The sequence below is a fragment of the Podarcis vaucheri genome (assembly GCF_965113315.1).
Source record: "Podarcis vaucheri genome assembly, chromosome: 4".
In the NCBI taxonomy this organism is placed as follows: domain Eukaryota; kingdom Metazoa; phylum Chordata; class Lepidosauria; order Squamata; family Lacertidae; genus Podarcis; species Podarcis vaucheri.
Window position 1 is genome coordinate 28,664,777 of NC_138762.1, and position 16,349 is coordinate 28,681,125.

Genomic DNA, 16,349 nt, shown 5'->3' on the forward strand with positions numbered 1-16,349 from the left:
ACAATATTGCTTGGTACACAAGCAGGTCGTATTTGGGGCTGCCTTTCCGCCTTCCTACGATAATGCTACAATTAGTCACTACATCTGCTGTATTTCAAATGCTAACAGTATTTATTCAAAGCTGCATTTCATACTAAATAACTTTAAAGGCATTTCCCCCCGGTTGGTAATGAAAGAGCCTTCTCAGAAGAGATTATGTAACTTCCCCTGACACCTCATACTTCAAACAGAAGAATGACTTCCACGCTGGAAGCCAGCCAGATTTGTAAATTGAAGTGTTCTCTGTATAATAAATTTCACATAAGAGAATAACAGATAAGCACATGAATTTTCAATAAAAAAGACATTTGACATATTCTACTGGGCAAATAATAATAAAACATTTTCTTCTTGAAGGCAACTTCTTCTCTAATTTGAATTTTAAGCTAAATTGGCCAGAGAGAGGGAGAGAGATTCCATAGGCAAGCTATCCAAATGAGCTTAGTAATCACAACACCATGAATAATAAATAGCATTAAGATTATGTGGATAGTTCATTTGAAATGAGATTTATTTACTTATTTTGTTAACAATGTATTTATACCACCCTTCATATAAATTCTAAGACTGTTTGCAGCAGTAAAATGTAACTTAAGAAAACAGTGTGTTGAGGCAAGATCAATTAAAAGCACTTCTAAATAAATAAATAAATAAATAAATAAATAAATAAATGTAGTGTTCTATGACACTTTTGTCACATCAGCAGAAGTGGGCACAAATTTGCATAAGACAATACATGGGCTATGCTAACTTCATTTAGAGTAAAATGAGGGGGGAAGGGAGATTTTGGAGAAGAATTAGTGGAACACCTCTGGGAACAAATCTAAATTAGAACGCGAGAAAATGTTTTAAAGATAGCACATTACTGGTACATGTGCCCAGCCAGGTTATATAGAATTAACACATCCAATCTTTGCTGGCAGTAATGCAGTTTACCTAGCTCTCTAGTACACATGTGGTGTGTAAAAGCACATTCATCTCACATCCTATATGCTGCAGTACTTGACTGGTGTTTTGTGTCAGGCTGGGTTGCGGAATGTGGCATGCATATTACATAGAGGCCCGCCATAGAATCTAAGCGGTGACTTGAGACTGCATGTCTTAATTACTGTTTGCTAATTTGTGATCTGTTCTTTGCAATTCTGCACCAAAACATCTTTGCTTACGTAGAATAATAATCATTCCTGCTCATCGGCCTGTGGTTTTCCTGTTCTCTTTTGACTACAGCAGGTTGCTTTTCTTTTAAATTTTTAATGTTGCTTCATTATTTGAGAAAAGGCCCAATATGTTTGTAGGAATCCATTCTGATTTCGGAAGTGCTGCTTTCAGCTGGGACCCACACAGGTAAACAGCAAACTTTTTGGTGGTGTGTGTAGTTATAGCCAAGACACACACCTCTCTCACACACCTGCCTTGGCCGGAAATGTGTTTTCTTGCTTGCTCTAAAATGGATATATATTTATAATAAAATTTAAAGTTTGCAGAGCCAAACCAAGGCAATGTTTTCCTGCAACCAAATCCACATGTATGGATAGGGTGACTACTTCTTTAAAAGGCACAGGCATATAAATAGCACTGCATTGTGTTCTTTTTAATATGATGAGAGTAAGCACAATACTGTGGGTTAAAGCCTCAGCGCCTAGGGCTTGCCGATCGAAAGGTCGGCAGTTCGAATCCCTGCGGCGGGGTGCGCTCCCACTGCTCGGTCCCAGCGCCTGCCAACCTAGCAGTTCGAAAGCACCCCCGGGGGCAAGTAGATAAATAGGTACCGCTTACCAGCGGGAAGGTAAACGGCGTTCCGTGTGCTGCGCTGGCTCGCCAGATGCAGCTTTGTCACGCTGGCCACGTGACCCGGAAGTGTCTCCGGACAGCGCTGGCCCCCGGCCTATAGATGTGAGATGGGCGCACAAACCCCAGAGTCTGTCAAGACTGGCCCGTTCGGGCAGGGGTACCTTTACCTTTACCTTTTAAGCACAATACAGTAGTTTTCCTGTGGAATTCTGTACAGTATATCACTTGCCTTATACTCCCCTCCTCATTCTGTTGCGAGCACTGAAGCCACAAAACACTGTAATCTCTCAGTCTACTTAAGCATCCCATTTACTCCCAGTGCTGGCCTTTTTAGAAAATGTTTTAAAAGCACTTATTTCCATGCATATGCGAAGAGCACAGCAGGGATTATTTTCTGGGTTGGGAAATAGCTGAAGAGAATATACAGGGGTTGCAAAGCCTGATAATTTGTGATTAGATATGAGAATGAGATCAATATGGATGTGCTGATTGAAAGAGATTGTACTGGGAAACAATAATAAAAAAAACAGTGCAAGGCTCTATTCTGAGAGAATGGCAGTTTGCACTTGTTTCCTAGTAATATAGTAGGAAACTGAAATCACAGGCAGAGAAATGGATAAGTTCCCCTTTCTTGCAGCAAACACAAGCCAGTTTGCTTTTCAATCAAAAGCACAGCTAGTATTCTACTGAAAGAGGCCCTTCCCTAGGCAAGATGAGGATGCAGGAATGCTTGCACACTCTCAATGAAACTACAGCAGTCTTCCCTCAACCTGGTACCTTCCAGGTGTTTTGGACATAATAAAGCATCACAAATACAGCATATTTTTTTAAAAATAAATAGCAAACCACCAATAAAACAATTGCAATCTATAAAACACTATTAACAAAGCAGCAACTAAAAAAAAAAGCTAAACATCTCAATTACAGCAAAAGTCATATTATGTGATTAACAAATCAATAGGGCATGTATAATCTATAAAACAACATTACCAAAATAGCAACTAATAATAATAGTAATAAAAAGCTGTCAAGTTCACACACACTCTCTCCCCACAATTCATAATCTTTCACTCATTTCAGTTCATTGAAAGACACATACCGGTAAATACATATAACGCCCATTGTTATGCCAACTCAGATGCTGTGCTGGCTGATGTCTTTGGGCGGTGGGCTCTCAGGCCCCCTTACCAGTGGGAAGGTTAAGTGCTTTCTTTTCTGGCACTACCGCTCTGATCAAAGTTGGAGCCTCTCCTCCTTCTCCCATGACTGCTTTTTTAAAAGGTAGATCAGTTCACATCTCATCTACGTTAGTTCTCAGAAGACCAAGTAGAATAAAAATGAAGCCTTTAGTAAATAAGCCTTTTACCATTCCACTTTGTAAAAGGTAAAGGGACTCCTGATCGTTAGGTCCAATTGCGGATGACTCTGGGGTTGCAGCGCTCATCTCGCTTCCAGGTCATGTGGCCAGCATGACTAAGCCGCTTTTGGTGAACCAGAGCAGCACACGGAAATGCCGTTTACCTTCCTGTCGGAGCAGTACCTATTTATCTACTTGCACTTTGACGTGCTTTCGAACTGCTAGGTGGGTGGAGCAGGGACCAAACAATGGGAGCTCACCCCATCGCAGGGATTCGAACCGCCGACCTTCTGATCAGCAAGCCTTAGGCTGTGTAGTTTAACCCACAGCGCCACCCATGTCCCATTCCATTTTGTACATAGCTGCATACACACCATACATTTGAAGTGCATTTGAAGCATGCACACACCCCTCAAGAATCCTGGGAACTGTAGTTTGCGCCTCACAGATCTATAATTCCCAGACCCTTAAACTACTGTCTCCAGGATTCTTGGTGTATGTGTGCGTGTGTGCATGCTTTAAATGTACGCTACGTATGTAGCCTTCCCGCTGAGTTGATTGAAAACGATGCAGTACATCCACTCCAAAGCAAGTACAATTTAACTTCCTAATTACCCAAGTATTTCGGAGCAGCAAACTTTTTTAAATTTTTGGTGAAGGTTTGAAACTGCAAATACAGATCTAGCAATTTGTATCTATTTTTTATGAAGTTCTAATTAGTGTGGCTTTGGCTTCCCGCAGGTTCAAACGTTGGAAATGAGGAGCAAACCATTCCTAAGGCAGCTGAGCCTTCTAAAGAAACACTCAAGGGGGCCAGTAGGACTCCACCACAGGCATCAAACAACGCAGCAGCTGCCCGTAGGAGTTTACTTCCAGCGCCGAAGACTGCCGCAACACCTGCTGGTGAGCTTTTCAAGCATGCATATCGGAGTCCGTATAATGTACATATACATATACGTCCATGTTCCTAAAATGTCTGTTATGGCTTGGTCCTCCTTTTCCGGCACTTAGAATTCTTCCACCTGCAGGGCACCAGGCTCTGCTCTGAGATATGGGAGGTGACCAAATCCTTTCTCATTCTGTAAACAACTGCTGCTGTTTAATGCATCCTTTCCTCCTGAATGTATGGTCCTTTTGGATGTATTAATTTCCCTGAAAATTCCCTGTGAAGCATTTGCACCAGACTATCTTCTGGTCGGGACGCGGGTGGCGCTGTGGGCTAAAGCCTCAGCGCCTAGGGCTTGCCGATCGAGAGGTCGGCGGTTCGAATCCCCGCGGCGGGGTGCGCTCCCGCTGCTCGGTCCCAGCGCCTGCCCACCTAGCAGTTCGAAAGCACCCCCGGGGGCAAGTAGATAAATAGGTACCGCTTACCAGCGGGAAGGTAAACGGCGTTCCGTGTGCGGCTCTGGCTCGCCAGATGCAGCTTTGTCACGCTGGCCACGTGACCCGGAAGTGTCTTCGGACAGCGCTGGCCCCCGGCCAATAAATGTGAGATGGGCGCACAAACCCCAGAGTCTGGCAAGACTGGCCCGTTCGGGCAGGGGTACCTTTACCTTTACCTATCTTCTGGTCATTGGTCATTTTGCTTGTCGTTCACACCAGTCTACCTTCTGGCCATTTGGCATCTTGCTTTCCCTTGAGGTTATTATTATTGATTTAATACATTTGTATCCCACTTTTCCTCCAAGGAGCTCAAGGTGACGTACACAATTCTCCTCCTCCTTGTTTTATATTCACAGCAACCCTGTGAGGTTGGTTAGGCTCAGAATGAGTGACTGGCCTAAGGTGAACTTCACGGCTGAGTAAGGATTTGAACCCTGGTCTCCCAGGTCTTGAGGGACGCGGGTGGCGCTGTGGTTAAACCACAGAGCCTAGAACTTGCCGATCAGAAGGTCGGCAGTTCAAATCCCCGTGACAGGGTGAGCTCCCGTTGCTCGGTCCCTGCTCCTGCCAACCTAGCAGTTCGAAAGCACGTCAAAGTGCAAGTAGATAAATAGGTACCGCTCCGGCGGGAAGGTAAACGGCATTTCCGTGCACTGCTCTGGTTCGCCAGAAGCGGCTTAGTCATGCTGGCCACATGACCCGGAAGCTGGACGCCAGCTCCCTCGGCCAATAAAGTGAGATGAGCACTGCAACCCCAGAGTTGGTCATGACTAGACCTAATGGTCAGGGGCCCCTTTACCTTTACCTTTTACTCCCAGGTCTTGGTCCGACACTCTAACCACACTAGCTCAGATATAAATAGGGCTAATATATGGCTTGCGTCCACCATTCCTTTTAATAATGCAAACCAGCCATTTATCTTTATGTTTCCCTAATTTACTGAAATTTAACAGTAATGTAATTAGCATTGTGAGGACTGCCCATAGCTCAGTGGTAGAGCATCTGCTTTGTGTGCTGATGGTCCTAGGTCCAATCCCCATCATTTCCGGGCAGAACTGGGAATGGTCCCATTGCTGGATCAGGCCACTAGTCCAGTATCCTGTTCTCACAGTGGCCAACCAAATGCCTGTGGGAAACCCTCGAGCAGGATCTGTGCACAAGAGTGCTCTCTCCTACTGCGACTTCCAACAATTGGCATTCAGAAGTGTTGCTGCTTCTGACGAAGGAGGCAGAACGTAGCCATCATAGCAAGCCATGGATAGCTCTCTCCTCCATGAAGTTGCCCAACCCTCTTTTAAAGCCATACAGGCTGGTGGCCATCACTGTGGGAGCAAGTTCCATAGTTTCACTAAGTGCTGCATGAAGAAATTCTTTCCTTTGTCTGTCTTGAATCTTCCAACATCCACCACTGTTGGAGAGGGAGAAAAAGTTACTTGTCTTCTTCTAAACTAAGAAGTCCCAAACACAGCGACCTCTTGATCGTTTGGGTTGCCCTTTTCTGAACGTTTCTCAACTCTCTAATTTAATTTTTGAGGCAAGGCAACCAGAACTGTATACAGTATTCCAAATGTAGTCGTGCCATAGATTTGTACAGCTGCATTACGATGTTGGCAGCTTTATTTTCATTTCCTGACAATCTGGAGAGCTGCTGCCAGTCCGTGTAGACAGTACTGATCCCAATGGACCAGTGGTCCTCCTCAATATAAGCCAGCTTCACCTGATGCTGTTTTATCTCTCTTATACATGCTCTATCACGCTTATTCCTGTCAATTTTTCACATTACTTAAGGTGACAAAGCACAAGTAGGTGCTTGGGAATCATTATTTTTTATTAAATGAGGAGAGAAAGGGTAAAAAGGCTAAAGATGAGCTGGAGAAAGGAGGAAGACAGCGTCGTGTTTCTTTCACAGCAGAGCTCTCTGGTCCAAGACAACAAATGTTGTCTAACCACTGCTATTTATTTTCATGTCAGGTCTGATATTTAATTGTGACACTTATCTAAGCACAGGTTAAAAAGCCAAGTGTGCAGCCAGCAGTGACACCAAGCCTGTTGTTGAAAGGAGAGGAAGTTTTGAATTCTTCTGGATAGATGATGTATTGCATTAGAGAAATGGCTGGTTATACCGGGATTTGGCTTTGGGCAAACATGCATTGTCATTATAGCTTTATCTCCACCAGTAGTCAGCAGGGGGCAATAATGGAACAAGGCAAGGCAGGGGGGAAAGGAAGACCTCACTTCAAAATATTTCAAGAACTCATTAAGGAATAATCTGCCCCTTCCTCCTTTCGGCCCCTGCTGGCTGCCCTTGCAGCTGTCAGCCACTGACAATGGTCCTGTCAAGAAAAAAAATGATAAATACCAGTTCTGGGGGAGGTGTTAAGTGAGGATGCCAGCCTCATTTTTCTGAAAGCCATAAATGCTAATAAGAAACTTGCCAACATTCTTCTGGTGGAAATCAAAACATCAAGCAGCCCCCAGTAAGAAGCAGGTGAAGCCTGGAAATAAGGAGCTGGAATCAGCTCCACACTCTTGGTACCTAAAAAATACATAGCTTTAGAAAAATATGAAACTATAAACTGGGGGTAGATAGGGGAGAAATTCGATTCAGTTCACATTCAAAGGGGGACCTACATAATTCGCAGTTTCCAAAACAACTGAACCAAAATACACCAATCCTTCAAAATTCTCACTGCTCTGAATTTTGCAATGCAGTTGAAAATGCCCAGTGATCTGCTAGGATAAAGTGTGCATAGAAAATCACGTATTAGGAAAAATAACATACAAAATGCATTATATTAGGGAAGATTTTAATTTGTAAAAATGTGTATATTGGGACTAATTTGTACTCAATTTATACTAATTTGTACTAAAAAGATGGTGAATTTTTATGAAGACCTTTTTTAAAAAAGAAAAGAACACCTCAAACTGATGTGGGGATGTGGAGAACTTCAGACTGGAATAATGAGAAACTAAGAGAAACTGAAATGGACTTCCCTACCATAGACCTCCATTTATTTTTAAAAAATGTAATGCAGGAATATCCTTCATGTCACAAAAGGAGGTTTGGATACCTGCCACACATTAAAAAAAGACATGAGGAGAGCACATGGACTAGCCTCACCTCTCTCTGAGGCGTGCAAAGCCAGCCTCCATGCAGTCAGCTGGCATGTGCTTCTGTGTGTCTTCCACACGAGGGGGGACCCTGACCCAACCAGTCCTGCCTCATAGGGAAGAATATCAGCAAATATGCAGAGCCCTTCGCCCCCTGGCCAACCATACAGATGGAGAAGAGGAATGGTTGCTGCAGATGTCAGTGGTGAGGTTGGGGCTGGTCTAAAGCAACTCCACAACCCTTTTCATACATCGTTTCAAAGCATAGGGAGAGTCATCAGAACACCACCACCATCTAAGAATCCACCTAGCTCAGGCTCAGCAAATCAGCACATCTTTGTACAATTGTTTTGGATTATCTGGCCTTATAAGTGATGGTGGGAAGTTGGCTGAGTTGAATGCGTTGAGCTGCCTCCATCTAACCCAGTATGGCCTACTCTGACTGGCAGGGTCTCTGGCAGAGGTTTTTGCCAACCAGATCCTAACTTGAGATTGTGCAAACAGTTTAACCTGAGACTTCCTGCCTCTGGGCTCTGATCCATCAGCTTCGTGGGAGAGCATACAAGCCGTGAAAAGCACTGAGATCAGGTTGAGATCTTTCTCCTCCCGTTTCCTAGAGGAAAAGATTGATCCAATCAGTCTAAATACAAGGTAGAATAGCTTCCTCTAGTTACGATTTTAAAAGTGTTTTCTGATGGAAAGAAATTAATAGGGAGAACAAAGGAAGCTGATTCATGCAGGATCCATTTATTTGTACATCTTGGCCAATATTGTCTGCTCTAACTGGCAGCAGCTCTCCAGGATCTCAGGCAGAGCTCTTTCCCTTGCTACTTGATCCTTTTTAAGCTGGAAATTCCAAGGGACTGAATCCTTGTCGCTGATCTGTGATCGCTCCCCCACAACACCTGAGGGCATATCCAGATGAATGAATCCTACTTTTTATTGATTTAAGAAGCCGATGCTGAAGTAGAGACAAATGGATGCATTTATGTTGTCATATCACGAGTCTCAGTCCATTACGTATGTGTATACACCATGACCACCCTCATTGTGTGAAGGAGGTGTTTATTATTTATAGTATTTATTTATGCAATTAAAAGACTACCCTATAAATGGATATATCTGGGTGGCACGCAAGGATTAAAAGAATATTACAATGAGACAGAATCAATACTGTACCATTATAAAATCACAAATCATGTTAAAGAAGAAGACAGGAAAAGAAGCTTTGCAGCAACTCATTGATTTGAAATGGAGGGCCAAGGAGTAATATCCACAAATTTAAAACCAGGGGTGTATTGAGTCCCAAGCTTACAGGGCTAAAGCCCGGGACTGTTTAGCACCCAGCCTCTAATGTCCCGATCAGGTGCTTCATGCGGTGCACACACCACTAGTCAGCTGTTGGGTGGGACAGCACCCACAGAGGGCAAGGGAGAGGCAGCAGAGGCCAGCACTGTGAGGAAGGGAGACGAGAGCCAGCCAATGAGAGTGCTGGTGGTGACCTCTGCTAGGCAATCAGCTCTGTGGGATGAAGCCAAGCCAAGCCAATCTCAGCTCAGCACAAGCAGCAAGTATGGGTGAGAGCCTCAAGCTGCCCATCACCCCATTAGTTCTTCTGCCCAGCAGAGAGGGCAGGATTCCTGGAGCTTGTCATCACTGTGATTCTCTGGTAGGAAAGAGTGGACTGGCAGACCCCACATCACATTCCCACAAAATGCCATCTCTTGGGCTATACTCATTAACCATTTTATGGTGGAGACAGACATAATCTAAAAAGAGGACCAAGTATGAAGAAGAAGGAGAAGGAGAAGAAGGAGAAGGAGAGTTTGGATTTGATATCCCGCTTTATCACTACCCGAAGGAGTCTCAAAGCGGCTAACAATCTCCTTTCCCTTCCTCCACCACAACAAACGCTCTTTGAGGTGAGTGAGGCTGAGAGACTTCAGAGAAGTGTGACTAGCCCAAGGTCACCCGGCAGCTGCATGTGGAGGACCCGGTTCACCAGATTACAAGTCCACCGCTCTTAACCACTACACCACACTGGCCAACTTTCTTCCACCTTCACAAGCTGAGCTCCACACACAGTCGTGGACGGCATGGTAAGGGAGAGGCAATCACCTGACCTCCCAGTAGGCGGAGGGGCAAGGTGGCAGGGAGGGCAGCACCACACAAATGCACTGGTAGGAGCACTGGATTGGCTTGGCCAGTGAATTTGCACTGCACCAACCTGGCCGCTGCCTCACCCTTCCACATCCCAGTAAGCAGCAGGAGTCACGTATCTTGAGACCACCACACTGTTCCCTACTGGACATGATCAATAGGGAATCAGGGAAACAACAACAGTGTTATTGTTTGAACCCCACCCATCTGACTGGGTTGCTCCAGCCACTGTGGGCAGCTTCCAACAGATATAAAAATGTAATAAAACATCAAACATTAAAACTTACCTGTACAGGGCTCCTTCAGATGTCTTCTAAAGTTGTATAGTGCTTTATCCCCTTGACATCTGATGGGAGGGCGTTCCACAGGGCAGACATCGCTACTGAGAAGGTCCTCTGTCTGGCTCCCTGTAACTTCACTTCTCACAGTAACGGCTCTTCTCACAGTAAGGGAACCGCCAGAAGGCCCTTGGAGCTGGATCTCAGTGTCCAGGCTGAACAATGGGGGTCTCCTGAAGTACAAGAAAACATTAAGGGCAGAAAGGGAACCCCCATAACAGCTCAATGAAGACTGAGCATCCTCAGAGGCCATGGAATGCTGACTGCTGAGGGGGAAACAGGATGGAATGGAGTATTCTTGAATAGGGCATGGGTGACTGTTGGGAACCCTGAACAGGAACACACCACACTGCAATTTTTTATTTTTTATTTTTGCAAGTCCCAGTTGTTACAAATAATAATAAAGAAATATTAAAAGTGCAGAATTGTGGTGACTACGACCAGTGCCTGCCACAACTGAACAGAAATGGCTTTTTGAGAGATTGACTCCGGAAAGGAAAAAGTATGTTTGAGCTGGGCCAATGCTCTAAAATATTACATCTCTCTTCCCTCCTTATTCCCCATGGTGTATGGAATGAATAGCAGTGGGTGAACTGCCTTGCATGCCATTTAGCTTCAAATAGGAAACATCTGAAAGGAAGGGTTTCACCATAGCACTTGAAATGCATGCATAGCGGAGGAAAGTGCATCATTGTAACAAGGTGTAAGTGGGAAATTCATTTGCAAAGGAACAGCTTCAAGCATCCTAATGAGAGGAATGCAACCCTGCAAAGTTCCATTTGAAATATGTCATGTGTTGGGTTTTCCTAGAAGAGGACTGTTTCTCCCATACAATCTCATTTAAAAGGGAAATATAAATCCCGGGTAGATAGCAGATCTAGTATTTTCATGAGATCTGCTTGTCATCTAAATTAGGCAACGGGGTACCGATAATCTTTAATTAACACAACTAGTATCTCACCATTTTGCTGCACCACAGCAATTCAGACCGTCAGAAACAAAACAAAAGAGAGAGAGAGAAGGCATGCGCCTAGCATGGGACAACAACATTAGAAAATAATTGCCATGCAAATTGCGTTGATGACAGGAGTTGATTGCTTTTCTTCCACTCTATGAAATGAGTAAATTTAATTAGATTTCACTGTATTACACCATCCACTTATGCATATTTGGAACTTTCTCAATTTTGCATACTTTGCTGGCATGTCAAAGATTAAACAGAAAAAGATTACAGAGGAAGAGGAGGGAGGGAAGATAAGAGATTGGGGGGGCAGGGATGAGAAAGCATGGGATTTGTCCTTTCATACTCTAGTGAAATAATTGTGCTGCATGAGGAAATGTTGTGAGACATGTTTTATTTATAGAAAGTTGGTAGTTTTCAAGAGAGAAGGCAAATATTGGTCAAGAGCTTTGGAAACTAAGGTACTCTTATTTGCTTATTTAAAATATGCTATCTCTGAAAATGATCTAGATGCCAAATCATGCCCTGAATTGGATCAGAGGGGTGGTTTGCACCACATTAGAACCTTTTAAAGAAGAAAATCATTTTCAATCCTAACCTTGTCTATTCGAAAGTAAATCCAAAGGGAAGTAAATCCTATGTGATTGGGGCCAGGATTGCAGCCTTAGCAATGGGAGCAAAAGCTGGGGCAATGATCCACTGCTTCCTCCCAACCTTCCAATGGCTCTCTTGGGCAAAAGAAGAGTAAGTCAGCTGCCCACAATCACCACTCGCCAACCCCCACAGAGAGACATGGCCTTTTTGCAAGCATGTGATCTAAAACTTAAAATCAGGTCTAGTGTGACTCTTACGTACATAGTAAAGGTAAAGGTAAAGGTACCCCTGCCCGAACGGGCCAGTCTTGACAGACTCTGGGGTTTGTGCGCCCATCTCACATCTATAGGCCGGGGGCCAGCGCTGTCCGGAGACACTTCCGGGTCACGTGGCCAGCGTGACAAGCTGCATCTGGCGAGCCAGCGCAGCACACGGAACGCCGTTTACCTTCCCGCTGGTAAGCGGTACCTATTTATCTACTTGCACCCGGGGGTGCTTTCGAACTGCTAGGTTGGCAGGCGCTGGGACCGAGCAGCGGGAGCGCACCCCGCCGCGGGGATTCGAACCGCCGACCTTTCGATCGGCAAGCCCTAGGTGCTGAGGCTTTAACCCACAGCGCCACCCGCGTCCCCTTACGTACATATATAGCCTTAAAAAACAAAAAGAAAAGTACAGGAAAATAAGTCACTTTCGGTTGGTAAAGGACAAAAATAATTACTAGCAAAAAAGTCAAAGTCAAGAAATAGAAAAGAACAAAAAATTAATGTTCCTAGGCTGACAAATATACAGTTCGGTCCTTGGTTGCTTACTTATTCATGTTATTTCCATCTTGTTGAGTAATTCTCTAGTGAGAACTGGATTGTTCTTTTCTCATAACCTTTTCATATTTCTAGCTTATCTCATCTTGTCTCAAACAGTGTGTGCAGTAATGGCTCATTACTTAGGAAGGGCATGACTGCTCGCGAGCATTGGGTGATGGTAGGAAGGCAAAAAAGTTAAAATTATTTATCTTTCTCTGCAGAAGGCAAAACAAGTCTCTCTCTCCCCCCCCCCCCCATTAGTAGGTAGCTTGGAAACTCCATTAATAATGTTTCTGAGGGTGGTTTCATTCAAACTTATATCAGGTAGCTGCAGTGGTCATTTCCCTTCTTATGGCAACACACTCATTCAGCTGTTTCCCTTTTCTAGATGAGCCAATTGTTACTGTGATTGATTTGTGGTCTACTTTGCACCCAGCTTCGACAATTCATGTAATTGGGTGGTATTTAGAAACTTTTGTAAATTAAATAATTAAATAAAACATTATAAACTCCTTAGCTACAACTTTGCAGACAGTTTGGCTGCTGAAATTCCACTGAATCCAACCCCTAACGGACCTTGGGATGGCAGCTTGGACTTAACCAGAACTCACATTTTGACATGCAGAGTAGTGGGTTATACTGCGCCATGTGCTCTTTCAGACATTATGAAAGTTTTGAGAAGCCAGCAAGCAGTTGTTGTTGTTGTTGTTGTTGTTGTTGTTGTTGTTGTTGTTGTTATACCACCCTATACCCAGAACTCTCAGGGCAGTTCACAGAATAAAATATTTAATGAAATAAGTTAATTATCCAAATGCAGAATTGCAAAAAATAATATGCTTGTTTCTCTCCTACCGCTTCCAACTACAAAGCACTAGAGCCACAGATTTCATTATTAGCATTCTCTTTATTTGAAGTCACTGAAGATACATATCACATAGATGGCGAGCTTTTAACGTATTGTGACAGTAGCTTGGTTTTCCAGGTTCATATACCCTGCAGTAAAATACGACTGATCTATTTGTCGTTTTTTCCTGTACATGCACAAGAAGGATGTAAAAATGTATTATTTGAGCATCATTTATCTTTCATCTGAAATGATTGCCCAATTTGACCTTGGTTTCCACCCCCCCTCATTACTGCCCATTGCTATGTAGCCTGAAAGTAAATAGGTTTTAAATGCCGAAGGTAAACAACAGAAAATGTGTCCTTAAAAATGCTCAATGACTTGTCAACCTGTTTCTAAACCTATCTACCTAAAAGTAAAGATTCCACATTTGCTAAAGCTCTCTTTATGCATCATACCTGTTTATGAGAGAGAGAGAGAGGGAGAGTGCATGGGTCCATGGAACGCAGGTCTTGGTGCAATCATATCTAATGGTCCTGCTGCAACTTCCACATGACCTGCTGCACTTCCCTTCCCTGTCACATGTACAATTGAACATGCATATAGCACATGAAAAGTGTTAATGTAATCGCAGTCAGGCAGAAAATGAAGGCCCTTTCACACAGCTATGCTTCCCATTCAGTCACATGCAAAACAAACATCCGTTGTCTTAACCTTTTCAACAGGCTCCAAGAAAGAAGTACAGAAAGATCAAGAGGCCAACAGACCCACAGTTTCATCCCCTAAGAGATTGGTTGTATCATCCACCAAGCTCCACTCACCAGGTATGTATAAACCAAACACACTTGTTTTTAAGAACTATTTGAACTTTGCCAATATTTAATGTGCATCAATATTGTGTGTCGGCAAAAACTTGTGCCGTTGAAAGGAAGCATACACCAAAAGCTGTTCTATTCAAAACAAGTCAATGCTGTTTTCAAACCAAATTTCAGCAGGCACATAGACACCTGCTGGCACCGCACTGATGACCCATGAGATTGGTAGTCCTGGTCAGGTAAGTGAGTCCCTCCTAAACCCAGAGAATGCAGTTCTGACATCTCATTAGTACAGTGGTACCACGAGTTACATACGCTTCAGGTTACATACGCTTCAGGTTACACACTCCACTAAGCCAGAAATAGTGCTTCAGGTTAAGAACTTTGCTTCAGGATAAGAACAGAAATCGGGCTCTGGCGGCGCGGTGGCAGCAGGAGGCCCTATTAGCTAAAGTGGTCCTTCAGGTTAAGAACAGTTTCAGGTTAAGAACGGACCTCCGGAACGAATTAAGTACTTAACCCGAGGTACCACTGTAAAAGGAATAGGAACCAAATTATCAAGAGGTGAACTTGCTTGGATACCCCTCTGACTTTTCTGCTGGTGATGTGAGGAGAAGGTTGTTGATGTGCTGGTTCACTTCTGGTTTTGACTCTCAGGTCAGTAAGGGAGCTTAAAATGGCTCTGAATTTCCATGGAGTTGGCATCTCAACATGAAATATTACTGTTGATTTGGTTCTCTGATGGAATGGGCGAGAGGAAGAGGGTTCTTTACACTGATTTGTACATGAACAGAAAATCTATAGATGATAAATGGCCATCTGTCAGGGATTCTTTAGCTGTGATTCCTGAATTGCAGAGGGGTGGAGTAGACGGGTGCCAACTTAAATAAAATATTGGGGGAGGCAGGTAAGTCCCTCTCCACATAATAAATAATAGATCACAAGACCATTTGAATGGCAATGCCCATCAAATTTAGGGGGACCTCAACCCTTAGGAGTTGGCTCCTATGGGACTAGATGACCTTTGGGGTCCCTTCCAACTCTAGAATTCTCTGATTCTCTGAAATAATAAACTTCAAACTTGCAGCTTGTGCAGCAGGCAAACTCTCTTATGCCACTTGGCAAAGCAAATTATGTCCTGTTAAGTCTTTGAATGGAATAAGCCATTGTTGTTACGTAAATGTTTAAAATAAGGCACACTATTTGAAACACATGATTATACATAAACAATCAACAACTCTTAACAGTGGTGGTGGTGGCGGCGGTGGCAACAAACCCCTCAAAGCAATAATGGGTTATTATAGTCCTACAAAATTTCAGTTATTTCTACAGATACCTTCAGAGGACAAATATAATCCTGATATATTGGCACCTGTGTGTCAGATACATGGCTGCACCTAGCATTTTACTTCTGCTCAGTGTCAACAGACCCACCGCTGAATTGCGGAAATTGTATTCTAAATCGCTCCATAATTGGAAAGCCAATAGGTGGGGAGGGGTGGGCCAGAGCAGCTGTCTCCACAGGAAGAAGCGAGGCAAATGTACCAAGCTTTGTGCATACGTGATTCTGTCGGGCTGCAATGTTTAGCTACTAATCAGTTAGATTAATTGAGTGGAACATTTCTGATAGGTTATAAAAAATGACCCCAATAAATCAAATTTAAATTACATTTTTATATAAGAGCTTACAAAAGCCATCAGGAGTGTGTGTGTGTGTGTGTGTGTGTGTGAGTTGTGTAGGCACTATCAAAGAAAAGCTATACCTCTTTCTTTCTCGCACTGAAGGCAGTGCTCTTCTAAGGACTAGATGAAGTGTAACACTGATTGCATGTAGGCAATTAATGTGCATTAAAAAAAAAGTACATTGCTACTGTATGGATCAGGATAAGAACCGTGATATGTGGGTTGGGGTTGTGTTTTCCTGACAAAAATCTTTCTCTCTCTCTCTCTCTCACACACACACACACACAAACGTAAACACCCCTACTATTAGTTCTGCAAGGGAAGATTCCATTGCATTGATTATTATTGATTTTATTGGAATTTGTAGTGATTTTATTGTGTTTTTAATTATTTTTATTGGGCCATGCAGTGGGTTTTAAGGAAACCTTTCCATGTGCTATGGGTCTGATAGCTGTGTGTGTGCAAACACAATC

The 16,349-nt window shown here is 43.5% G+C and overlaps 1 protein-coding gene across 3 annotated transcripts in view; it reads left to right on the forward strand.

Moving 5' to 3' along the window:
* Positions 1–16,349, forward strand: part of MTUS2 (microtubule associated scaffold protein 2) — a 297,375-nt gene that overhangs the window by 221,932 nt on the left and 59,094 nt on the right. For all 3 annotated transcript variants that reach the window (XM_082220222.1, XM_082220223.1, XM_082220221.1), the window contains 2 exons: positions 3,929–4,090; positions 14,104–14,202. In XM_082220222.1, the coding sequence (XP_082076348.1) occupies positions 3,929–4,090; positions 14,104–14,202 (261 nt within the window). The remainder of the gene's footprint in view (positions 1–3,928; positions 4,091–14,103; positions 14,203–16,349) is intronic.